The sequence below is a fragment of the Branchiostoma lanceolatum genome, chromosome 4 (assembly GCF_035083965.1).
Source record: "Branchiostoma lanceolatum isolate klBraLanc5 chromosome 4, klBraLanc5.hap2, whole genome shotgun sequence".
NCBI lineage: Eukaryota > Metazoa > Chordata > Leptocardii > Amphioxiformes > Branchiostomatidae > Branchiostoma > Branchiostoma lanceolatum.
In genome coordinates this window covers 19,597,816-19,625,155 of record NC_089725.1, presented here as the reverse complement: position 1 = coordinate 19,625,155, position 27,340 = coordinate 19,597,816, and the positions used below count along the sequence as shown (strand labels likewise).

General features: G+C 40.6%; 1 protein-coding gene across 1 annotated transcript; it reads left to right on the top strand.

Annotated features, from left to right (window-relative positions):
• Window positions 1–561: 561 nt before the first annotated feature.
• Window positions 562–27,036, top strand: LOC136433172 (rho guanine nucleotide exchange factor 33-like). Its single transcript, XM_066425085.1, has 17 exons — window positions 562–1,035; window positions 8,051–8,211; window positions 9,576–9,616; window positions 17,029–17,193; window positions 17,624–17,769; window positions 18,098–18,258; window positions 19,164–19,330; window positions 21,325–21,385; window positions 21,682–21,811; window positions 22,161–22,293; window positions 22,755–22,862; window positions 23,039–23,134; window positions 23,422–23,573; window positions 24,002–24,112; window positions 24,359–25,209; window positions 25,433–25,598; window positions 26,500–27,036. The coding sequence occupies exons 2-17, from the start codon at window positions 8,103–8,105 to the stop codon at window positions 26,663–26,665; spliced, it is 2,763 nt and encodes a 920-aa protein (XP_066281182.1). The 5' UTR covers window positions 562–1,035; window positions 8,051–8,102; the 3' UTR covers window positions 26,666–27,036.
• Window positions 27,037–27,340: the final 304 nt, after the last annotated feature.

Sequence of the window (27,340 nt, the reverse complement as noted above, 5' to 3'; positions counted from 1 at the left end):
CTGTCTTTGCCAAGTGTGTCTTCAACTGTGTAACAATAGCGCCACCTGTTGGGTACATGTGTCATAACAGCTGAGGAATGAGCAGCATAAATTTGAATTAGCATCTTCACAACATCTTTGGTAGTTTTGTTCATGATAGGTAGAGCTGGGCCCTGGTGACCTTTGGGCTTCCTGGGACGGTGGGACCTATAGAACTTGTGATCCATCTCATGGGCCTGGCTGGGGTACCCTCCACCAGAATCTAGGAAGGGCAAAAATTAGATGCAACGTTAGAAATTTACCAATATTGAGTTACAAAAGTTTTTTTATTGCTAGTTGATTTGCAAATAACGTTAACGTTAGAGTTGGCAAGTCCTGATCTGGTCAGCTAACTGGCAAATTCTCTCTTTCGATCGATAACTATTAACGTTACTCATTCTGCTGCAAAATGTGTCTGGTGGAGCAAAAAGGTTAATCAAACCTTGGGTGGAGAGCTCTGATGTTGTAGTACCGCTGCTCGTGTTTAGGTGGCGCTGCAGATGCCGTGCTACTCGTGCTACCTGACTAGCCTGAGGGGGATCCGTTGGTCACGTGACCCAGCTTTGGGCTGGTTTGTCAGACGACAAAACCGAGGATCGGATGACTTCTGTGTTCATTTGTCCACTTCTGGAGAGCTGTCCAGTACCTCACCTTCTTTCGTTCTCCCGGATTACCTTTGTGTGGTGACCAGAGGAGGTTTTTCCAGTCGAGAAGTTGAGGGGGAGTCGGGTTTGTGTTGCAGAAGTGTGCGGAGAGTGAGTGGACACAGCAAACACCGTCTGGCTGGCGGTTGAATTGAACAGTGGGGCGGCCATTGTTCGGGCGCAGTGTAGACACGTTTTAGTTCTGAGAAACTCCACTTTTTGTCCGCGTCGTTAATAGTCATTCGTTGGTTATTGTACAAACAATCCTCAACATGGACTTGGACAGCGATGGGCTGGATTTACTGAGGAAAATCGCCAGTGTTGACTGACTGAGGTTGCGCTTCGTTTGTTGACGGAACACGATAGAGTTGAGGTGAGTTTGGAAGTGGACTCGGCAGAAAAGTCTGATGTTTACATATCCTGACTGATCTGTAAAATGATGGTTATAATTCCCCACAGCCTTTCCCTATGATATGATCCTTGTATTCAAAATGTTCACGTTTCACAGGGCTGACGCGTGTCAGTGTTTTGCGCAGTGCAGTTCGGTGTTGATGACTCACTCCAGTTGAGTCCGTTTTTCATGGGTCATCGCAGATAACTTTTGCACACACAGAAAAACATTTGTCATCCACACCATGTCAGGCCTGTGCGAAACTCCTTTTCACAAATAATCGGAGATAGATTTTAGAATCAATTAAAACACGCAATGGATGTCCTGAAAATTAGGAAGAACCATGAATAACAACATTGAGAGTCATGAGGTCAGTTTAAACAATCGGGTACATTTTTGGGTCAAAGCGACAGCTTTGAACAGGCAGCTTCCTGGATACCCAATATTCAGCCGTCCAAAAGACCGCCAGGATGTTTATTGTTGAAGCCAACAATAGCAGCAGACTTCGTTGTTTATGTATGTGTAACACCACCACGTATCTGATGCTCCGACCAGACTGGGGGAGATATTATATGCGGGTCCTGACCAAAGAAATACGGGCTGGGGATTTGGCAAAGTAGTTTAAAGGTGCTGCCTGTGACAAACGTTCTCCATACCAGCATCACTGTAATGAAGTTGCTGTAATGTGCCATGAATGCCGTGACAAGTGCTGAATTTCCATGATCTGGGTTATTTGGTTACACTTGATTAAATGGTAGTAATAGAATTGAGGATCCTCTCAAGTGTGCCCCACTCCCACATCACCTCAAAATAAGACTTGTTGACTTGGCCTAACGTGACATGAAAATCAATCATTACAAGTAACATTGAAGTTAACTACACGTGATTTGAGTTGCTACTCTAAAGCAGTCTCAGATGCAATACATTTTTATACTAAAAATTGTAGGTTCATAAATACCTGAAACAGGTGCCAGATAGTCATATTATACGTACAGTGAGTGTGTATCAATGTAACTTGCAGGTAAACAGCTAAGAAAACTTGCAGGTAAACAGCTAAGAAAACAAAAGTTGTGTATCACAACAACTTAATAGTTCTTTCTTCTTGGCTTGGCTTCGCTAACGAAGATTTCAGGCGTTGAGTCCACTGTCGTCTTAATAGTTCTAAAGAGTAGTCAAAAGTTAATCATTTCTATATTCATCAGTCATACAAAATTGATTTCTTCTTCAATTTACTTTTTATCACAGTATAGGGCAAGGGTGGACTTGACCTAATCCAAAGTACACTTTACCTTAAATTGATTTGTTAAGTTTAAACTTATACTTAGAAACATGATCACAGAAGAGTGAATCTTTCATTTAAATCTTTAATGAAAAAGTCATGATTTGGAGAAACTGTAATGTTAACTCCCAGAACCACCCAGATTATTTTTGATTGCTTAAAATGCAGCAGAGATTTTTTTTAAATTGACCCAGCCTTTTTCTTGAGAATTGGCTACTGTAAAGTCCCCTGAAGAAGTTAACAAGTTAACGTTAACCTCTTCCATCCTTTCCTGGTTATGATCCTGAAATTCAAAGGTTTGTTTGTCCATATCATGTATGCAAGTTAGCCTGTGTCTAAAGTGAGTACTAGTATGCCACAATTTAAAAGACAACAAAGCTGAAAAAGTGGATTCAGAATTGATACATCCAAAACATGAAACTTAAACCTCCACTAATCAACCTAAAGCTAAATATGCAACACATTTGTCCACCTTCTGGGTTTGGCAGGCTTTGATCTGGATACATGGTAAGAACTTGAGAAGGCTTGGGACAAAAACAAAGTTGTGTTCAGTACACAAGTTTGCTTTGATAGACTAACAGCTAGTATTATTATGTTCACCTGCCTTTGTTGAAGTGAATATACTGAAAGAGAGGTAGACCCATCACAATAAACTTCACTGCCTTCCTGTGTTCATTGCATTCTCATTTGTACAAATGAACACAAGTCAACAGGTGAATCTAGGTCAGCCTGTACTTTGCATTGGTACTTTTTGAAATCATTTGTTTTCTTAGCCTCTTTACTTGTTATACATATGCTGTGGGCATTTTTTTCAGTAAGAATGCCAAAGAAATATGTGCATGTTGTTTAGTTTGTGCTTTATGTTGAAGACCTGACCTTATCTTGTATGCTTTGGGGAGGAGAGAGAAAACACAAAAGATAAGATTTTGTTTTTATGGCTGCTTGTCCTTTACACGGCCACCACAGCCTGCCAAGAATTTAGATATAGATCGCATTGTATTTGTAATTAGTCTGAGTGGCAAGGAAGCCTTATGACCTCTTTGTTTGTGTCATAATTGAGTTAATTGATCTTCATACAAGACTTAAGTCATTCAATATTAAAAGATAACAAGGTAGGTTGGTCTAAAATATGCTCCCATTAGAGCAAAAGTTGCTAGAACGATAAACAATTGTTAGATATGAATTACTGTGTGAACTTTGTCTGGATAGCAAATGTTGTTAATGTAATATCCATGGTTAGAAAGTAGATTGTAACCAACACTGCAGTGGCATGTGCACCATGGCACCCAACCCTTGCACCTCCCCTTCCGTACCTTGTCAACACCAATTTTGGGTTCCTTGACACCTGTGGCATGTAGCGTCTTGTTGTCTGCAAGAATTAATTTAGGAGAAGGTCCTGCTTTTAGGAAAGGGTACTCTGGAACGCCATTAAGTAATCAAAATTAGGGAACCACACCTGTATTCAACGTTGCTATGCAATGATACATACAGGTTAGCGGTTTGTCACAGTATTCCCACAACCTTTGAGTAAGGTATTTATTGCCTCAAACAAGTCACAACAGAGATGAAAGTGTTCAGGTGTGTGATATTGCTCCTTTTGTTTGTGCTATCATTGCCCAGGTGTGTTTAAGCTTTTCCCAGCAATCAACTTTTATTACCTTCCCAATGCCCACAATCAGTATGAAAGCAATCTGTCATACTTTAATAGTACTCTCCAAGCAGAGGATGGGTTCCGGCAGGTTTTTGACGTGTTTTTAGGCGTTTTTGTCGGCCTTTCTACTTTTTCATTTATTTTTTTTCTCTATAAAGGTTTTATAGAGAGAAAAAAAATGAAAAAGTAGAAAGGCCGACAAAAACGCCTAAAAACACGTCAAAAACCTGCCGGAACCCATCCTCTGGTTGGGTTTATAGAGAAAAAAAAAAATGAAAAAGTAGAAAGGCCGAAAAAAACGCCTAAAAACAAGTCAAAAACCTGCCGGAACCCATCCTCTGCTTGGAGAGTACAAAAAAAAAAATGAAAAAGTAGAAAGGCCGACAAAAACGCCTAAAAACACGTCAAAAACCTGCCGGAACCCATCCTCTGCTTGGAGAGTACTATTAAAGTACTCTCCAAGCAGAGGATGGGTTCCGGCAGGTTTTTGACATGTTTTTAGGCGTTTTTGTCGGCCTTTCTACTTTTTCATTTTTTTTTTTTCTCTATAAACCCAACCTCTGCAGGCACTGACCTCGGGGCGGGGCAAACCTATTTACTTCCATAGAAAAAAGGTGGCAGTACAGTACTCCTCCCCGAGAACTAGTGGTGCGGATCGGTCCGGCCGGACCGGTTCCGGACTTGTAAAACGTTTAGGTTCAAGTCCAAAAAAAACTAAACGTCTGGAAACAAGTCCGGACTTGAAAAAAATTCTCTCACTCATACATTCCTTTTTGTTTTAAACCATCTTAAACCTTCCTTAAATCGTGAAATTTGCACTAGAAAAATATTAAAACATTGCTGTTTTTGTGTTTATAACTGAACTTTTGTGTTAATTACTGACTGTATATAATTCCGTATACATAGTTTTCAAATTACGTGTAAAATATCTGCCAATATGCAATTTTACATGTAACACGAAAAAATATTCCAAAATTATTGTTCAGGTCCGGACTTTCAAGTCCGGACCTGAACCTGAACCTCTGGACTCGAGTCCGAACCTAAACCTAAACTTGGGTTTAGATCCACACCACTACCGAGAACCATTAGATTATCATTAGTGGTAACAATTTTATTGCGCCGGATTATCACACATCCGGCAAGTGTAGCGGCTTTCACGGGGCCGCGCCGGTCCCCCGCTGACTGCCCTATTCATGCGACAGGCTGATCTCACGCCGGCATGAACATTGATAGCATCATAACGTAAAATTTCCATTGGATACCTCACAAGAAAATTGAGAAAATACACTAGTGCATGAACAAGGCATATAAATAGATGTGTATTGCATATCAACTTGAAACGTATCAATTATGGAATTATATCAGAAATCGTTATTAAATGAATTACAAACGGGAACATGTACCTTACGTTTACATGCGGTTAACGCATGCCTCCGCTCGCTGTGTTCAGATTGGAAGAGAAGTTTTCAACAACAACAGCGAAATTGGTGATGAAGCTCTACTAACAGAGACTTGAAAATTCCCAAATGGCACCAGAGGATAGTACAGTTTTTTGTGTGATACGGTCTTTGATGGTTCTTTTATGGTAAAAGAGTTCAGTCACGATAGGCAAATCATTTGCTGACGGACATCGTAGCGATCTTCCAACATGGCGCCCCGTGATTGTTTTGCATACACATGTGGGTGGTTTAGAGTCTTTTATGAGATTCTACGATTTCCTCACACTACAACATTGCTTTTCCGCAGTGGGTAGTCAAAATGAGAGGATTTATGGATATTTTCGGGCTGTACTTTGTCTTCTGGTACGGCGGTCAAAATCGGTCTGGATCGGAGTTGAGCATCGCGGATTGGAAAGATGGAAACCCCGGCCCAATGTTTTTCGCTGCACGCTGAGATGATCTTAGTTATTTCATACGAAAGTAAGTGCAATTAGCCAAAGGATACGAGAAGCGTAAGAACATTACGTAAAGAACATAGCATGACAAGTAATGCCACGACCGTTGGACCAAGGATTAGGTCCTTGCATGGTTTGACAAGGCCGGAAGTTCTGTGGCGCAGGGGGAGGGAATCCCGTGCCTGGCCGGGCACGCTTCGCACCTACTTATAAAACGCTTCTAATGTGTTGCAGCGATTAGTTTTATTAGGCTTTGATCAGTCCGTCTGCCGGCAGAGGTTGGGTTTATAGAGGAAAAAAAAATGAAAAAGTAGAAAGGCCGACAAAAACGCCTAAAAACACGTCAAAAACCTGCCGGAACCCATCCTCTGCTTGGAGAGTACTTTAATAGTACTATCATCTATAGCAGTCATATGTTGTATTCCTTTGGCTCACACGGAGGTCTAGCTGAAGTAGTTGACTGAACACTGCAACAGGTTTCATGCTCAAAGAAAAGTACACTGCAACAGGTTTCATGCTCAAAGAAAAGTATTGTTCAGAGACACAAGTACTGTACCTGTGACTGTAGGGGATTGCCCTGCCTGGAGAGAAGTAATTTCTGATGCAGTGTAACTGTAATAGTATTGCTAGTGATTATCTGAAAGAGAAGAGAAAAATGTGTTTTTTTATAGTGCTCGACCATTTTAGAGAATTTGACTCAGAATTTTGTTAATGCTGATTTTATAAGGCAATTGGATTTGAAGTCTGTTGACGTTCGTTAACATCCTGTCTCAAACTGTTTTGTCTGCATCTCAGTCAGCTGGCTGTACATGTATGAGAACCATATAGCCTCTATATTCTCCAGTGAAAGTAGGCAAATAAACATGTCTGGAGAAAAGCTGACTTCAAAGCAATGATTTATAAGTTAAGAGCTTTTTGTTTGAGTGTGCCAACACAGACCGATTTGTGATTTGTTGTTCAGGGCATGTCCTTGGTCATTTAGTGTGTGAACATGACCTTGGGTATTCATAGTATAATCTTAGTAATAGTATTGATCAGTTCAAGTATTCTTTGTTTTGAATTGCAGCTGACTACAACCCTGTCACCTATCTATGTTTTGATGATATAGTAGCTTTTTATAGATTTTCCTGATGAAATAGTCTCCTGTCTATCTACATGTCAAGGAAGGTATTTGAAAAGAATCACTGGTCACAGTGGTGACAGGTGGATCTCATCACCATCAGAAATTCACTTGTCTGTGACAGAGACAGTCCAGAATTTTGACTGTGCACTAAATTTGTGAAGTCAGCAGTGGTCGTCAGTAAGATTTAGTACTAAACATAGTCACTATGATAATCTATGGTATAACATCTATACATGTTACATTACTTATGTTTTTGTCAATATGATTTATAAATAAATCACATGTCTTGTGTAACCGCAATGCTCTGACCTCATTGTCCATTGAATGGTCAGTGGTGAAATATTGATGACTTTGTGTTTAATTGCACCAGATAGATGGTGGATTCTGTCGTTTTGTCCTTGGCAGGCTATCATTGAAGTTGCTTTAAAAATGATAAATTGATCAGATTGAAACAGGATACCCTAAAATTGCTGATACCTGTGTTAAAATTTGTTCACTGGGGACAGAACTAAACCTGAAATGTGTCAAAGGTGTGTTATTGTAAGGGTCTGCTCAAGATCAAACATGTTACATCTGTTGTAAAATACCCCAAAGCTAAGCTTAGTATGCTTAGCCAGAGTCAACTCTAAGTATTGGTTATAGTATCAGTCTGAAAAAAAGAACATAAACAGAGGCTTTTAATGGATCTTTGAATAATAGGTAGGCAAGGATAAACTTGACTGTGATATATGAAATAAGTGTTGTACATGTTTCAATATTCCAGGTGGTTAATCCATGTATCTTTTAAATGTCTTAGAAATTTATTTTGTTTTTCTTTCATTACTAGTATGATACAGAAATAGATGTTAATGGTAGTGCCTTTTAAGTATCCACCTCTCATTTAATCCACTGCTTTGTCCTAGCACTAGCCTCAAAAAGCTCTGGGAACAATCCATTTAGCAACTGAATGTTGGGACCAACCCACAAAAGGTCCAGTTCCCACTGAATAGAACAGCCTTCTTCTTGCAACCAGACGCTAATTCGTTATTGTTTGTATGTCTCTTTCTACAGGTAGCATACGTGGCGGGAATTTGTGACTGGAGAGAACCGACTGGTCTCCAACATGTCGGACTCACCGCCCCCCTCCCCAGACCTGGATGAGATTGAGACCAAGTGTGACAACTTACTGGCCAGGCTGAGCATGGATACACAAAGCCCTGCTCAGGGTGAAGGTAAATACAAACTGCAACTGAGAACATTTCTTCTGGATGCAATCATAGCATGCATTAGAGAGTAAATCAGCTTTCAGGTATTAGTAAGAAGACAGTAAACAACTTTTAGAAATCTGATAGTATCAGCCAGTAGCCTTGGCAGATGAATCTAACCTTGTCTCTACTGTAGGCTAGTTTGCTCATCAAATTTGTATTAGTCACGACGTAAGCTTAAGTTAGCAGGAACTACAGGCTGTTGTTTTGAAAACAGAACAGGTAGAATAGTGTTATGTGTTTGTGTTTGTAGCATATTGCTACTGTGTAAGTACATCCTGGTCAATGCATTATTCCAAATCTGCCATGTAATTTAGAAAAAAGAAACAGCTGCTAGAAGAAAGACCATGATGGCAACATGCCCAGTAAAAAGAGAAGGTTCATGTGAAGTGACCCTAAGCCACATTATGGCTCTAAGGTGGCTGATTACATCTATCCGAACCATAGGCCTTGAGGGTATGAATATCTGCCCCATGCTGAGAGCCACAAACAGGAAAGGTGTTCCTCTCTGAGGTGAATTACAGCACCTTTAAACTACCTGTCAAGACAATTGATATACTACGCCAGGCATTGCCATTCAGGTCCACCACCATCAACTTGCATCTATTCACTACAACCAAAGCCTGAAGTCCATTCTTTGCATTCCGTCAACCCCTATTCAATCTTCGTATAAGAATATGTTATTTCTATTCACTGCTTACGCCAAGTTATGGCAAGCTCTTTATCGAAAGAATTTGGTGTTGTACTGTACAAATAATGTGCACCTTACTACAATATTTGAGCATGCTTGAATTATTAAAACTCCTGTCAATAGACAGGTCTCAAAATACTGGGTGCATGTTCTCTTTTATGCACCCAAAATTGCACCTACGTTTTGACTGTGGGTTGCACCAGTGCAGCTTGATTTGTTACATATGTAAAGGTACTATTATAATTTTGCACAATAGAATCTAGCATACAACATGTTATTGACATGTAAGTGTCCTGAAAAATGATAAAACCTTGTTAAAAAGTTAGCTGTAGAATTTCGGATACAAGCTCTGAAGATAGTTTTGCAGACAGGTTTTGCTGACATTGTACTCAACATTTTAAGTTGTGCCCCCAAAATCGTTCTGGCACCTACTTTTCTAAGCTAGGTGCACCAGTGTACATATTCCCAAAATGTATTTCGAGCCCTGACAGATACCGTATACATTGTTGTTCTTCAGGGAGTCTGGATGAAAAATATTAACATTTCTTGCTCTCTTTTGCAGAGAAAAATTTATCTCAAACACATGCTGACCAAACCCTGTTGACCCTCTTGACATGATTGTTTGCCTGTGTCCCCTCAGGTGCCGCCTCCCAGGAAGATCTGGCCTTGCAAATCAACCAGGTGGGTTTTCTCACGTGCCTGTTTTTATAGCTCATGCCCATAAAAGCATACAGGTAGTACTAACATGATATGCCATGTGCTCCTGGCTGGCTGGCTAGCAGTAGCAGTACAACTGAAGAAGCAGTAGAGTGGAATAATTCAACTGACTTAATTCAAAGAAAGGACCTGTATTATCCAGATTTGTATGATAATCCAGAGATGCAACTTGCTTGTGTACTTTTGACTTGTATAGTTTGCCATTTCTCAAATATCTAACTGGATTTTCCACTAAACTTCAGGTATATGACTACTTAGCATAAATACAGTTCAGCTTTTATATCGATCAGCAATTTACAAATCACACATGCATGAAGAAACAACATTCATTACATGTTGCAAGTTACCATTAAAACTTGGAAACTGCTTCACAAAGAATAGATACCACCAAGATTTCATCTGTTCCGTAAACAAGTTGAATTAGGTACAATTTATTTAGATAACTGTAGCTTCAACATCTTGTAGTCTCCATGGTAAGTCACACTCAGTAAACAGTATCCCCTACAATGTTTACGGTACACTTTGTGCCCCACACGCGGCTTCATGAACACCCCATATATGTGGGAGGGTCTCCATGCCCTTTTTCCTAAGGCCAAGGCAGCCTATTTTTATTTCCCGTAATTTGTACGGCAAACCATCTAATTCACATAATTTTGCCTAATTGCCTACCTTCCTTGATTTTAGTGTATTTATTACATTACCTAGGGGTTTTGAATTCAGTGTATAGCATTGTCTGGACCCCCCATGCAGACCCTCATATGGGTTGGGTGTGGTTATACATTATCATCTCAGCATGCCAAGCTTACTTTAGGATAACAAACTATCCCAGACTGATCCCAGGGGCATTCCATGAGTAAACAGTGTCATCAGCTGTAGGCCTTGTTCACCAAGGTGATGACGCATCAAGAGCAGGGCTGGTTTGGTTTGGTTGTGAAAAACTGGACATGTCTCGGCAATATGGCATCTTCAGAAATTGAATGGTTTCCAGAAAAAAACTAGGTTGTCTGTACTATACAACATCTAAAATATGATACATTCACAATAAAGTGACAGATTTTGGTCCATGATATAAGTGATCTGCATGGCTTCTATTTCTGATGAATGAATCAAATGGTTGTCATACACACTTCTATGTGGAGCCCTATTTTGTTGATGAAAAAATCTTTTGTTCCTCGCAGTGTATGCAATTTCTTCTCTCAATGTAGAGATGAGTTTAGCTCAAAATTTCATCTCCAATATCTGGTTTTGCCTGTCATTGGTCTTGTTACTCTTCAGTAATTAGAAATTTGTAGTCTTTGAGGTAAATTTATTGTTTCTTTACAATATAACTCATTTATTACCATGTGTGTCCGTAAATCACATTTGTCAGAACTATTTTAGGCACGTCCCTCAAAGGTCTACATTACCATATACTGATGATAAAAACTACAAATGTAGCAGCAAAGGAGAGATGGGTTTGATTTATAAGTCAAGGAAAAACTATGTCCTTTCTCCACTCGCTGGCTATGAAGGCTATAAAATCACAGCAGCAATATCTGGAGTAAAAATTTATTGCTCCCACAGAAGAGGTTGACATGGTTTTTATTAGTGTAAGTGCCCACATTACTCCTGTTCCATTACACTTCAGGTGCTATTGAGAACAGCTACAGGCCTATGAAACGTGATATATGGCATTGTGAAATATGATACATCATTTATTATGCTGAGGTTTTTTGCTTCAAAATATTCCTGCCAGATTGTATCACGCTTCCTTGGGAATCACTTAGAAATTGAATGTTCACAGCTTGGAAACTGGCTTTTGTAGCTATAGCTCCATCGTAAGTTGTGGTAAAAATTGATTACATTTTATGTAACCTTGAAGTCAAACCACAGCCATGCTCTCATTTATAATTTATGCCCCCATCCTCTGCCTATCCATCAGAATTATGAAGAAGGCTTTTAATCTAGCAGGGGGAATTGAACAGGCTATCAATATAGGTGTGAACTGTGGAAGGTTGATGGATACTGCAAATACCACCCGACAATGGAAATGTCTCAACTGCAATAATATAAAGGATGGTAATTACATTTACATGTATGTGTTTTGCAGTCTGCACAAATATTCAACAGTCGGGAGTTGATACAGAAAGAGAAATGCATTGTTTATTGTTTATAAACTATGCTGTCAAACATTTCTGTAGGAGGTTTTAGACTGCAAGAAGTAAAATATGATTATGCTTTATTAGGAAGCTTTTATTTGATATTTTACTTCTCATCAATCATTTATTCCCAAATTTCAGTACCCTTCGTATAGCAATCTCATTTTCTTTGTTTTTCAAAAATATCCTGACCATTTACCAACCATTCAGAATACACTTGGCTGTAACCTTACTTTTAACACTTGCCAAGGTTCTAATTATTCTGGCTGTGGTCACCTAGGAGACCAGGTGTTTGTGTGATGTTTGAGAAGGTCTACAAACACAGTTGTATACTCAGGTTGGGGTGATAGTAGACAGCCATGGCAACTCAACCAGGGCTGGCATTTTACCAGGCTTGAAGAATATGTCATTACGTCTTGGCCTTTTTCTTAGCCCTTCTCCTTCAGAATTACTTCATAGAAAGCCTCCCATCATTGATGTCAACCGCTTCATTTACCAGCTGCTCTTGACTCTACATGAAAGGCTATGCGCTGAGTTCCCTAGAATATGATACAGACTCCTCCTTGGGATAAGACTAGGAACTGCAGGGTCAAGTTGCTGTTGCCTCTGATGTTACTTGCTTATAAAAGTTATATGGGAAAGAATCACACCTACACTACAGGGTTGCCCATGAGTAATTAAAGCTAGTTAAAGCTTGCATGATTGCGTTTTAGTGCTCGTCAACATCACTATACCTACCTACATCACTATAGTGCAAAGTAAAGGGAATGTTGTTGCACCTCTTTTAGCCATGACCACTGTTACTACTGTGTTAGCCATGTCCATGTGTTTGAAATTAAAGCATGACCACATGAGGGTCAAATGTGGTAAATACAGTCAAACCTGCCTAGGCGACCACCTTTTCAACGCGACCACCTGGCCATGGCGACCGCTTTTTCTCGGTCCCGAAAATTTTCCCCATAGGCACAAGCATTAAGCTGCCTGCCCAAGGCGACCACCCGTCCAACGCGACCGTGACCGCCACGAATTGGGACCGCACAGAGCACAATCCCTGCCCATGGCGGTCGCCTAATTTTCAAGCGTGTGGTGACATCAGATCATTTTGCTGTCGGATTTCACGGAAATGTTTTCAAGACTTTAAAGGACAAAAATAAGATCAAAAATATGTGGAATAGCAATGTTATACCATCGATTCCTCCATGAAGTGTTTTAATAAAACGTTCCCCCTATAAACATTGTAAAGACAAATGTTTGTGATGTTGTTGTGCCTATCGTAATCTTATAGTTAAACGTGAACTCAGTTCCGTTTAAACTCAACTTTCAAAACGAATACGTAGTGCATGGCGTCAAAAAGTCAGATTTCACAGAAATTACTATCTATTTCTTGTATTTTCAACAAAAATGTGTCTGTATCTTGCTAAATTCCGCCGAAAAATGACTTCGCGGCGGGCAAAACATCAGGCGAGAAATCTTGGATTTCGGGCGGCCCGGATTTGGCGTACCGCTGACCTTTCTAAAACTCGATGATTTTGTGTATGAACATTTACGAATACTCAAGTTATTGGTGAAAATCAAAATTCTTATGTAATAGTTAGATCCCGAGATCTGGGTTTCTTAGTGGATTTGGTACTGCTCCGCCCACCCGAGGAGTTGTTGGTTCCCGAGGGCGAAGCCCGAGGGATGCCAACAAACTCCCGAGGGTGGGCGGAGCAGTACCAAATCCACTAAGACACCCAGATCTCGGGATCTAACTATTTTAGAACCCGATTGTCTTTGCAAAGCAAATAATATAAATACATACATTAAAAAGGACATGCATTTTTGTTGACTTTAAGGTGTTTGAGGTGAAATACAAGAGGAAGAAATCGAAATGTAGAGCCTTCTTGGCCAGACCGTGACAAATTATCTGGCACCTCTGTGGTGATGGGACCAGCCTTGTGCGTTACTGGTAATTATAAGAAAACAAAAACTGGCACCTTTCTGGGTCAGGCCCTGGTGGCCTCCCAAGGGGTGGGGGTGTACTAAGTAACGAATAAATTGACTAAGTTGGAGACGCCCACAATTTTATCCAATCAGATTGATGGAACTTCACCTACTGGTGGGCGTCTCCAACTTAGTCAATTTATTCGTTACTTAGTACACCCCTACCCCTTGGGAGGCCACAGTATGTGGATTTAGTCACAAGAAATGAACGCTCCTGATTGGCTGAGGAAAGACGGCCGGGTTCTAATTTCTTTTTATTTCCATGAATCTCACAAACCTTTATTGGACGCTGTGCGTTCTGCTGCACTGACTTACCCTTCGATGCGGTGGCACAGAGCTTCGCGGCGCGACGAAATCACACCGTTAACGCGTTCCGTTTTCATCTTTAGTTGTCAGATCGAAAAATTTTTTACCCTTTCATCCAGCGGTCGGCGACCCCAAAAAAGGCTGGGACCAGCAGGCGTTTTCTAGGGATCTGTTTTAGGCCTTAAAACTTCGATGATGTGCGTGTGTGTGTGTACTATTCAATGTAACGTGTGAATGCGGGAGGGCGCTGTGAGATCATCGAGGCAAGCATCGTTTTGTAGTCAAAATTATGACGAAAATTTGTACACGATGTAGCGGTATACAATTATTACATCGATAACGGAAAATGTAATTTTTGTAGGATCTTTCTGTCAATGAGAATTGAACCTGGTGAGGGTCATGCTGTCTAAATTCACATAATTTTTTCATCATTTACGTACTGTATTTGAAAACCTCGACCTGGAAACATGTGAGTGGAATCCTCTTCATGGCGACCACCTGTCCATCGCGACCGTTTTTGCTCGGTCCGCCGGGTGGTCGCCTTGGGCAGGTTTGACTGTACATTGGACAGCTGGATACAAAGAGGCTAGTGTTCAGAGGAAAGGAATACCCCTACTGGGACTCTCATGGAATCACAAGTTACACACCTGCTACTTCTCTGGAAATGTACAACAAAGTTCTAGTGTTGACTGAGATAAACCAAAGAGCTCTGGTTCAAAAGTCATTTAGTGAGATAGTCTTTGAAGTGAATAGTTATATACATATATTGGAAAAGCAGGACTGGAGTAACAAAAACTGGTTAGAGATTACTCTTAAAGAATATGCATTTGAATATCATTGCTTTACATTAGATTAGCATTTTGCATAGCCTCCTTTGTCTGTTTTGCCATTTTCTTCCTCTATCATTTGCAAAACTCCATTCAATCCCCATAAGGTATTATCATCTACAGGAAACCTGGCTGGGGTAACACTGGGTGATGATGAATGTTTAATAGCTTCTAATGCTTCTATATACATAACATAAGACTAGGAGGGACCTTGTTTGTTATCAGCCCCATCTGACAGTGTGTGCTACACAAGAGCATTCTGTGTGCCCTTTATCAAATGGTCTGTGCACTTGCTATCCTCTGATGACATGGCTGATGATCTGGGAGGTTACAAAGTGTCAGTTGATGACACCAGAGTCAGAGTGCCAGCAGTTGGCTTTGTCAGAAGGCCTGGCACCCCTTGATTTAACTGTAGGGATGGTCATGAGGCAGAATGGCATTTCTGGAGAAAAGTGTAGCACTCTGGAAGGTAAGAGAACATTTCAGGAGCTACTTTGATATGTTAAGGGACTTAGGGTAGAATATCAAAGTCTATCTTTACTGTGTACTGTTTCTATGTAATATTTCATAGAATTATTTAAGAATGGCAAACCTTCAATGGAGTGTCTGTGAAAATATGCAAGTTAACTAAGCATAATAGTGACACAGAGTACATGTCCTTTGATATTACCTCAGTTTTGGTTCTGCAATAACAGACCATATCTACTGTGTAGCTGTAATGTGCTGTTGTATCTGACTTGTCAGACAACTGTCAGCACCGGTAGTGACCTGTGCATGTGCAATAGATAATGACATGAAAGGCTGGGAGTAACAAGTAAGGGCTGCTAGTATTCTGCAGCCTTGGGCCACAAACTAGGTCACTCCAAGTACTAGTAGTATTGGAAAATTATGTGTTTGTCTGGCAATGGATCATGGATGTAATTGACTTTAAACCTAGTGAACTGAGTTTTATAACATGAGTGTGCTGTACTTGTAACTGACAGTACTGCACATGTCCTTTCTATAATGTTGTCAAGCAAGCATAGTCATACAAAGGGTGGACAGCTTGTTCACCAAACATGGTACACAAAGGGACAGATAAGACTGGGAAACCTGATATCAGGGGACATCATCCTTTATGCAGTCTGTCTTTGCCCGGTAGTATCATTTTCATTGTTAGAAAGGTATATTCTCCACTTGGGTATGCTCCAGTGCTTTTGTTGAGGATAGTCTTGGGTGTCTTAGATCTTACATGGAAATCACTAGTAGATTCCATCATGATGCTCTTCATGATTATTGGAAACAAATTGTACCTAGCTAATGGACATAGATCTAGTTCCCAAGACACATTTATAGACTTTAGACAATATGTTTTCCTAGTTGGGTCGAAAGTGTTGTACCTTATGCAAATGATATCATTTTTTCAGTTCAGTTATCTGATCGACCCTTCAGGATAATATGAAGTGGTCAAACACATAATGAAGTGGTCAAACAAATATGAAGTGGTCAGACAAAGAAAGCAAAATCGATACTTCTTATCATACAACCATGAGAACAAAATCATTTCTGTCTATGATGAATTGTCTGGCTATCGAGGAGACCATACTGGCCTTAGATTTATGGCTTTCTGCATTATATATTATGTATAGCATGATCAGTAGTTGGACCTCAGGATTTTCTCATGATAAATGATGAGAATCTATTGGAGCTGTTGTATCTGGCAGGTGCCTCGACTGTGGAAAGTGCTTTTACATGTTTCCAAGCCTAGTCATCAATAATGCAAAATAGAGAATAACCAACACCTTGCAATATAACTGACATCTTCCTCCAGGGACAAATAGAGGCAACACTTGAGTGGTTTATGGCATGGTTAAGGTTTTAGAGTGCTTTGCATTAACCCTAAGACCCAAACTACCATTGGATCACATTTGAGATACGGGTTCGTTGTGGCTCTTGCATTGTGCTAGCACTCTACTGACGCCAAGTCTAACCAGTTGGAGTGCTGCACCATCTGATTTTTAATTACAGAGTCTCTATCAGATTGAGATCATTTTTTGCATTGCCCTCAGATGCATTTTTGCCACAAGATTTCTGACAAAAAGTTCTCTGATTTTGACTCATATTTTCCTCTTGACTATTACAGCTGCAGTCCCTGGTGTCCGACATGAAGACAGGGTTTGAAGGGGCCATGCAGGAGTTGGGCCGCATCCAGATAGATGACAAACAGATTGAGGAGCGGCTGGACAACAGCAAGAGTGAGTTCAGGCAGCAGGTGCTGGAGCTCAGCGAGATGTTCCACTCACTCAAGGTCAGGGTCACACCTTTGGAACTATTCCAATTGTTTGAAGTACAAAGGAAAAACTGTCTCTCAATAGATTTTTCAAAGAGGATGAAAGATTGAGATGTTGATGAGTGGTGAATACTAGGTTTCATTTTTTTTAGGTGTTGCATTAATTCTTTATAAAAGTTTTAATGGAAGATTTGTCACTGACACTTCCTCTTGCAGAAAAAAGCGAATCTGAAAGGAACCGTACTGAGTACTAACCTGGGGTAATTCTATTATTATGCCCGTTTATGGCATACTGTACCATATAACCATATCTGAGTCTGATATAAGACAATTCTAGAAGAGATTATCCAACACAATTTTGTATAATCTTTGCTTTGTGTACAATGGTAGTGTATAAAAATTGTTATGAAATTGTCAAATTGATGTTAATCTCCTTGTGGGTATCCAGGGTGATTTTGACTTCATCCGAGCCCAGATCCAGCAGACCAATGATAGCCAGCAGGCCCTGCAGCAGAAGGTGGACAGCCTGCTGACAGACAGGGACGGCATCAGGGACGAGATTGTCAGGCTCAAGGAGACTTCCAATAACCTCAAGTAGGCTAACATTTTTATTAGTCTGTTAGAAATACATTGTAGACACATGTTACCAATTTTGCATTGAAAAAGTTGTTAAGGTAGCAACTTCCAATTTTATTCAGACTTGTACTGAACGTACAGCAACAAACAGACTTACAATCTAGTACTACACTATCAGCATCAGTATTGACAATGTCGAAACACAAAATATAATTTTGATGTATTGGAAAAGGGGAAAAGAGGAATATTATTACATTATCAGAAGTAAGGTGTTCTTACTTTAGATTTGAAAGTATCTTGGTTGCCAGTCATACATAATGTTTGCATATTTGTATTTGTCCTTCAGCAAAAAGGACCATCTACAGACTCCATCCAAGTCTTCAGAGCATTCTCATCGCCATAGTAACCAGCCCAGTGATCCTGACAGTGGAGCAGAGGATGAACACGATGACACCCATCCTGTCTCCCCCCTGCTCCATCCTTACCTGGCTAGTCTTGCCGCTCCAGGTAGTGACGATAAGACTACACATTTTTTTCTGATTGTGAGAGTAGAAGAACAGGTCAATTAACCCTAAACTGTCATAGAGATATATTACGTTTGCTTGTAGGTGAGGTAAGGGTCACAGGTGAATATAGATGTAAAGCGTGTTGGTATCTAGGTCAAACTTTAAATCTTTAAAAATTCATAACCGTGGCCTATTTCCAAAGACTATAAGGAGTTTTCCTTTGTTTTGAAATTTATCATCTATGTAGTTTTTATGTTACCCACATGTATGCTCAGTTTTTTTTCAGTCAATCACGCTTGTTAAGCAAGAAAGGCTGTTATTAAAGCCATTCTCTGTAGACAAGATGGATAGCATGGAAAAGTGTTTAATTCTCTGCACAAGTTTGGAAGAAGTTGAATGAATTCCATATGATATAGTGTCACACAGTGGTTGAATGCTTTTGAAATTCAACTTGAATGGTATTCATTTGCTAACGTGGAAAATCTATCAAAAGTATTATTTCAGTTAACTTTTTTTTTAGGTTATAAGGTTTGTATTATTTTCAGTGTCATTGTTCATTGCATATCACAGCATGCAAAATTGACATAAACCCTGTATGCAGAAAACATGCACAATGCAATGACAGGTAGATTTTACAGGTGAAGCAAGCCAGATCTTTCTTCTTACGTCAGCAGTTTCGTGCAAAATGTGATGAAGATGAAATTGCTGTCTACGTTTCACATTTATCCTTGTTTGCTTGGATTTGTGTGCCCACTGACCCAAACACTTGGCTTGATATCAATTTCCATAGAAAATTGTTTTTGCTAGCTATTGTTTCCATATCTTATCAAAACTCATAACATCAGGACAAATTGCCTCTTGTAAAGATTCAGCACAGCTAATTGCCAATATGCAACCTATTTGTAGATGATCTGGACAATGCGGTGGACTCGGATGATTCCCTGACACGTGCGGCCCAGCGTAGTCTCCGCCTCAGCCTGTCGCTACGGCAACAGTGTCTGGAGGCCGGCAGCGGCGCATCCAGCGAGGAGGACGAGGAATCATTTTTCATCACATCAAATAAACGGATGGAGGTATTCATGATGAACCTGTTTTCTTTTGAACAGCAAGACAGATATCTGTTTAGCATGCCAGCTTGTGCATCTGACATTGGTACATTCTTCAATGTCTCTTTCCTTAGCAGGATGTATTATAGTTGTGAGCAAAAAGGTGTGAAATTGTAGACATACATCAAACTATTAACGTATTGAAGTGTAAGTTTTTAATATATTAGATGCTTTTAATTGATTTGCCACATCTGTCACGAGTGCATTACAAGTTTCCTACAACCTTGGCATTCCAGTGATACAAAAAAAACCTCCTGAGCTCAGTACAAGGTACTACACAGCTTCATCCAGGTCTCTGTAACAGAAGATGCTAGCTGAAATCAAAACATGTTGCTAAGAGGTTATTTGCTCCTGTTAGAAGCTATTTCCCCTGAAACAAATGCAGTAGAATTTGTTGCAAACCTATTTCAGACAGTGGACTCCATCAGCAGCAGTCAGGTGCCCCAGGCTGCCACATGATATCCAATTTGCTAAATCCCATCAGGGACCACTGATGGGCCTTCTGTACAATTAACTGTGTGGAAACAGGTAGCAACCAGATATGCCCTGGGCAAAGCTGTCAGATTCTTACCTGAAGTAAAGCCTTCCAGTGGACTCCAGCTTAGAGTCAAGACTCTGGGGAATGGTCATTCTGCCTCAATCTGTGCTTAGAAGTTGATAATCTGTCCCCTTTGAAATTGTAATGTGATGGTACATTGAAGATTTGTCTTAGTGTGAAAGCATTTAGCTACAAATAAGTTGAAAGTGGAGGAGTGAAGACAACAAGGTACTTATGTTGGAGAGGGACAGTAGCTTGGGGCAAGATGGATACACAATTGGGTAGAAGATGGGTTTTCCCAATTAGAAATCAGCAGTAAGAAAACTTTATCTGACAATGTCCACTTAGGCTTAAAGGAAATGCACCTGTTGGTCTGAATACATTTCTGTTTGTATATTACAACCATGAAAATCACTGGGCATTGGTGCTTTGGGCCTGTATGATTTTAATCCAGGTAAAAGGGAAATACTTTCTCAATTGCTTGACAAAGTCATGTAAACTGATAAACTTTTTATGCAGTAAAAAGTAGGTTGTAGTCTAGACATAACTTGCAGAATTATATTGATTAACTGGTGCTACTTATACCCCTTTGCTAAAACCAAACAAAAATACATCTGCCTGAAATTGTCCTGACCTATTGAAACATGCATCTTCTCCCCCTGCCTGTTTAACCAGGGTTTAATGAAAAGTAAATAACCCTTCAAGGGCTGTTCTGGCTGCTGCTTTAGCTTCCCTACTGATGGAGTCAAAGGTTGTCTTGGTTACCAAAGCCCCCCTGTACACCCCCTATGTTTAACTGAGGAAGCCTGGGTGATAATGAAAAAGGACACTTTGTATGTCCACAACAGCGTGGATGTTCAGTAGCTCCACTGGAGTGTGACATGTTGGTCACCTGTACAGTGTTAGGTTACCCTGTTTGTTTTGTCAGAGGTGTTTATCTGGGGCTCATCCTACTGTTGTGTGCAGGTGTCAGATGTCAGTTGTTGATATGTTTGATCATGATGGTCTTACATGTATATGATTTTGAGCAACTTTTTATGAAAATATAATATCTAAAATGCCAAAATGAAACTTAAGAAAGATTGCCTTCAGGCAAGTCAACCCCACTCAGCTATTAGAATTTCCTTCACACACACATTATAGCTTCTTGTAAGTTGGCAGTATGCCCAAGTAATATGCTTTAGCAAGAAGCACCTTGTGTCCATAATCTGTGTAGTAGAAGCTGGTGTTATGCCGAAAGGCGGTTATACTGGCTATACAGATACAGACAGATATATTGTGTGTTATATGTGTGGTACGTGGCAGCTATATACTTCTCTTTACACCATGCACGTACCTGAGCAGGTCCACTTGACCTGTATTTCCAGGTGTTAACAGCACGCACTGCCACCTTCTGAAGCATTGTTTGTCTTGTGTGTTTCAGGTGAGCAAGTCCCTACGAGCGACACCCAAGAAAAACCACAGGAACAACAACAGTGCAGAAGGTCAGAAGATTATGATTTTAGTTACAAAACATTCCTGTAACCAACCTGTTTTTACAGTAAAAGTGCTGTGGTCTTTTTGTATTTCTCTTGCTTTAGATCTGTTGCCAATTTTATTATAATCTGTTGCATACTGAATCGTAGGCAAAAATACATTGTATTTAATTTTAAGGTTTCAGTACTGGTTTCAGTTTCTGCTAACAATGTGTATGTAAAGTGTAATTGAATGGTCCACTTTTTTCTTTACAGGACAAAAGATTGACGCCAATTTGTCTTCCCTTTCTCCATGTTTAACCCAGGCTTACGAGGTGTTATAACCCAAGACTTTGTGGAGAGTGAGAGTCAGTATGTGTCGTACCTGGCAGCCCTGCAGGAGAAGGTGGTGGAACCACTGAGACAAGCTGACCTGGTGTCCAGTAGAGAAATCAGGTAGGAACAGAAATTTATGTTAGCTGTCCATCTTGTGCTACATTCATGATATGAAGAGGAAGGTATATCTTGTAAATTATATGATAGTACACATGTACATTACAAGTGGCCATAGTGGGTTAAGGCCCAGGTCCCAGAATAGGGGCAACAGTGGGTTAGCTTCAATGTCTCTGTATGTCAACTCAGGTGCTGTTGAATAGATTCTAGTTCCAAACATTGCAGAAACGTTTTAAAGATATTCTGTAGCTTGAAAATATTAACCCAATGTCTTGACAAAGACCAAAGTTACTACTGTGTGTACATTAGCGATGTACAGGCAGTAGTTAATTTGTGCATTGTTATTGTGCAGTGCAATGTTCCCGGCAGTACTACAGAGACTACACATGAACCACAGCAGTCTGCTGAGGAAGATGCAGGGGAGGAAGGACAACAGGGCCTGGCAGGGGGTGATAGGGGACATCTGTGGGCAGCTAACAGACCAGGTAAGCAAAGGTCAAGGTGCCAGCAGCCATGGTTGCACGTATGTATTTGATGCTGAAACTTTGATAAAAGTAAGTTTTCGTATGGCTGTTGGCACCAGTGTTAAAAAAAGTGTAGGTAGGGTATATCATGCTGAAATTAAGGCTTTGAATGATTGAATACAGAATAGTTACAAAGTCACTGTAGAAAAATATGTTGATGAGCTTTTTTATTTTGTTACAGTCATTTTGTTGGTTTAGTCTAACTTTAGACAGGGGAGGGGCTAGCTACCTCTCCCTGTAAAAATACATGCTGCTACTGAAACAGCAAGGTTCTTGCTGCCATATGTCTATGTGCCACTAGGCACTAAAAGAGTCTGAATGAAGGAATAAATAAACTTTAAAGGTATGTTGTTTGAGTATCCTGCAGTTGATCTGCTACCCCAAGAAGTTCTATGATGACACATCATGTTGTTGTTTCCCAGAAAAATTTCCTGGACCTGTATGTGGAGTATGTGAAAGACTTCCCAGATGCCATGACAACACTGAACCAGAACAGGAGACACTCAGGCAGATTCCGAAAGTTCATGAAGGTATGGGCAAAGACATTCACAGTGTTCCAGTAAAGTTAAGTAAAAAGATGGAAAACAAAAAGTCATGGTTTTAAATAGAAAAGTATATGGTTTTTGCATCATGTAAAGATTGGCAAACTGCTTTGTAAAATATGATATTGATTGTAAATGTAACTTATCTAACTTGTCTCCCTCAGAACTGCATGTCGAGGATGGACAAAGGAGCAGGTGATGTGGCCTCCATCCTCCTGGCTCCTGTGCAGAGGATACCACAATATGTCATCTTCTTCCAGGTGGGTGCTGATTCCATTTGAATCTTTCCTAGTCTGCTAATTATTTCCTATCCTGTCACTTTGTAGCCTGGATCCAAAACCTTTGATCTCTATAGTATCTATCGTATCAGTCTAACTCAGGGGGGCCTGTTGTACAATTTCCTTGGGGGCATGTTTGCCCTAGAGCCGAGGAGTTAGAGTGTGTAAGTCCTGGAAACAGTCTGGCATCCATGCTAGTCACTATGTATTTACAGGTCCCTTACTTACAGCCTTACATGAATTGTCCTGTTTGCCCTGTTGTTCCTTAGAAACTGCTGAAGCACACCAGAGCAGACCACCCTGACCACTACTACCTGGAGAGCTCGCTGGAGAAGCTGCAGAGGTTCCTGGACCAGTACAACATCTCCATGGAGACAGCTGCACGGGTGGCAGCAGGGGAGGAGCCCTCTCCCAGCAGAAGGTGAGACTTGTACTGCAAATGTTGACATTTAGTGGTTTAATGTTCACAGTTTTTGCAGTGGCTTCTTCACCATGAACTTGAATTTGAAACCACTGCAAAAATGCTTGCCTACCCCCACAGCAAACACTCTATTTTCTCCCTACTGCAAGATTAGATTCCTGTGAACTCTAAGCCATTTACAGTATTTTGTATTATGGATCCTGACCAGTCTCCTTTTAGTCAGGGTCCAAACTGTCATAACACTGAATTGTGATGTCACTGAAGCACAAAGATAGATTTTGAATCTAAGGCTGTAATCCAGTGTTAACTCAAATGGAAAGGAGGGACGAGGGCTTTGCAATGGTATATGATGTATTGTCATTAAGTCATGTAAGGAACTTGAGATGTATAGATCATTCATGGTTGTTGATTGATGTCTCCTTCAACAGTGGCAGCAGCTATGATGTCACCTTCAACAGTGGCAGTACTACAACAAGGGACAGTGGGGTGCACTCTGAGGACAAGGGGCCAAGAGTACCTTCTCCCTCAACCACCCGAAGGTAGCCTATTATAAAAGAATACTTGCATCTGTTTTTTAACTAGAAGAGGAAAGGTGAACATTCTACAATATCTACAGCTCTCATAAGGTGGTAAAAATTTCATATCATCTTCCACAACACAGATAGTTGTTTCTTGCTTCCCGATATAGCCAAAAGGGCTGCAGTCAAAACATCTAATCTCAAATTGATTTAGAAAGAAATTTTCTAGCCTACAACATAACACATGGTTCTGCTTTCTGTCCCCAGGTTTGCCAAAGCAGCTGCCCGGCAGAGAAGACGTGCAGCAAAGGACAGAGAGGACGAGCACAGACCCAGGTTCCCTGAGGACGACAGAAGACAGCACAAGCGGTCGCCGTATGACGACGAGTACGACCAGAGGAGATACAGTAGAGACGAACAGTTTCACAACTACAGGTCCAGCTCTCCCGTCCCTCCACCTAGAACTGTCAGGAACCTTCCGCCCAGACCAAAACCCAGACACCGGCGTCAGTACGAACACATGCTGGACCCTGGTGTCCCCAAGTATGATAGTGATGAGTCCTACAGGGACCAGTATAACACCTATTACGCTCCCTCCGAGGGCAGCAGTCAGGACTACATCCCTACTCACCATCGCAGCATGCCGTGGTTGATCCGGGACAGGGATGACATCGACGAGCCTCTCATGGACCCTCCTCAGTACCAGCCCTCACTTCTCACTCATGCACCGTCCAGAACCAAAAAGTCCTCCAAGGCAGAGTTGAACAATACAATGCCTGCCAACATGGTCGCCGTGAACCGTCCCCACTCAAACCAGACCAGGCATGCCGTCAGTGCCTTTGATGTTCGCGACGGAAGAACAATGATAAGAAACGCTCCAGACGGGGTCTCTGAGCCCTCGCCTAGTAAGCAGCAGCTAGCAATGGCTCTTGCCAAGAGCTTGACCCAGGAAAATGTGCAGCCTGTCCAGCCTAGACAGAGACACAGACAGACTCCTCCCTCCTCTGGCGGGACAAAACGCTCCACTCCTAATGGAGACGTGTCGGTCAGGTTTTCATCAGGGAAGAAACACACACACAAATCAGGCAACCAGGAACCAGTACCTCAGAAACTCACGGGTGAGTAATACAGTTTATTTTTGTGTCAACAACTGTCAGATTAGTAGGCTGACATGTGCCAGATTTCAATATAACTGGATTTTAATGCTTGAAATACAAATATATGTAAATATACAGAAATGAATGGTTTGTAGCATTGATAGCAGGGGATAGATAGGATGGTGGACATAAACAAATCCCAGCCACTGTCAAGAATGTCAACTTATCTTGTGCACACCTGCAGGTGTTTGGAGCGAGGAACAGCCCACAGTAGAAAAGATTCCCATCCCCAAAGAGAGAAAGGAGAAGAAGAGGAAACCCGCTACTCCAGAAGAAGCTGCTCCTCCTTCTGTATCTCCCAAGAAGAAGGGCCTGAAGAAGTCTCTTAAAAACATTTTCTTCAAGAAAAAGTAGGTTTTATTGGAGGTCGGAATTTCAAACAACTGAATAGCATCATTGAGCGATTGTAATAGTTACATTAATCTTGCAAGTACCACAATAATTTTATACTAATGTTACTTGAACTAATCATGATATTACTTGTTAATTTTTTAACTCTATCTAACATTTTAGGTATTATGAAGTAAAATGATTTTTGGTTTGGTTGGTGTGGCTTTTGTTAACAATGGCTTTTCCTTGCCTTTGAGTTGATTTGCTAATTGGTGACTACTACTTTCTTTTGCATGTGTGGTGTATTGCCTCTTCATTCATATCTACTCACAGTATCAAGTAAGTACATGTATCATGGAGATTTCTTGTGGTTCAACAGATTAGTCAACTTGTATCTAATCTTCAATGATTAGTTATGGAAGTGTTAGTTTTGTGTTGTTTATTTTAACATGACTAACTTGACCTAATGCAATCATTTTCTCTTTCATTTAGGACAATTTTAATGATTTTTTATAGCTTTGTTTTGCCCCGACGTGTATCAGATACTGTACTAACAGCATCACTGTTTTTGTTCAATGCTGCAGAGTGTCATTTATTATAGAAAAAAGGTAGCTATGTTATGATGTGGACTGTTGCTATCACTCTGATCACAGCTTGCACTTTGTCTCAAGAGGTAACTCTACTTCAGGACGCCTTGCAAGTTGCATGTTTGCACTGTTCTCAAAGACCTAATGTCTTTCTCTGATGTCACTTTTACAAATGCTAAAGAAGTGCACCACATATACAGCAATGCTGCAGTCTGCTGTCTACCTTTGTCATCTCATCACCAGTTACAATCTTTCATTGTAATAAATAGTACCTAAACTGTACTGATGTTATATCCCAAGTACTCATCTTTGCCATCTTGTTTTCACTCTTCAGGGGCCAGAAAGTCCAGGAACTCGACGGCCATGATGACACCATGGCAACCCAGCTGACCTCCCTTAGCGATGACATCGTCACCACCAGGCAGTCTCGGACACCGCCAAGTGTTACACCAGGAATGACATTCCATGATGAAAACGGAGACCCGTGCAGTGCAGTTTGAATAGCAATAAATGTAAAGGTCCTTTAGTCAGGGCTATTTCGTGTATAAACTTATTGGGCAGCTCATAGATACTGTGATAGTAAAAGGAGGGGTTATGAATTGGTTTTGATACAAAAAAGATGGATGGTAACCAAGACAAGAGGGTAGTTTGGGTGTCTGATCCCTCTTTTTAAAGTAGAATAAGCCAGGTAGCATTGTCATTACCTGACAGACAGTTACTTCAGAACGTTCCATGACAATAATCTTACCTTCTGTAGTGCACTTATCTTCATTAGAGCCATTAGAAAGAAGATAGCATCTTGCCTTATGTGGCAACTGTTGGACAAAATCAACTCACTGCCATCAAATACTTTTATTTTATTTTTTGCCCCCCCAAAATAACACCTCAGAGCTGTTTGAGTTTGACATGTCTTTCCAGGAAAGTGCCTAAGAGATACATTGAGCATTTTTTAATTTCTGCACCATAGCTCAAGTAGGTGTTATTGTTATTATTAGCTACTCTCCAAGCAGAGGATGGGTTCCGGCAGGTTTTTGACGTGTTTTTAGGCGTTTTTGTCGGCCTTTCTACTTTTTCATTTTTTTTTTGTCTCTATAAACCCAACCTCTGCCGGCAGACGGACTGATCAAAGCCTAATAAAACTAATCGCTGCAACACATTAGAAGCGTTTTATAAGT

Excerpts from the sequence above, each read along its gene's own strand:
- LOC136433172 (XM_066425085.1), top strand. The coding sequence starts at position 8,103 with ATGTCGGACTCACCGCCCCCCTCCCCAGACCTGGATGAGATTGAGACC. Across the intron at positions 9,617-17,028 it reads TGGCCTTGCAAATCAACCAG|CTGCAGTCCCTGGTGTCCGA; the intron begins GTGGGTTTTCTC and ends TGACTATTACAG. Across the intron at positions 17,770-18,097 it reads GAGACTTCCAATAACCTCAA|CAAAAAGGACCATCTACAGA; the intron begins GTAGGCTAACAT and ends TTTGTCCTTCAG.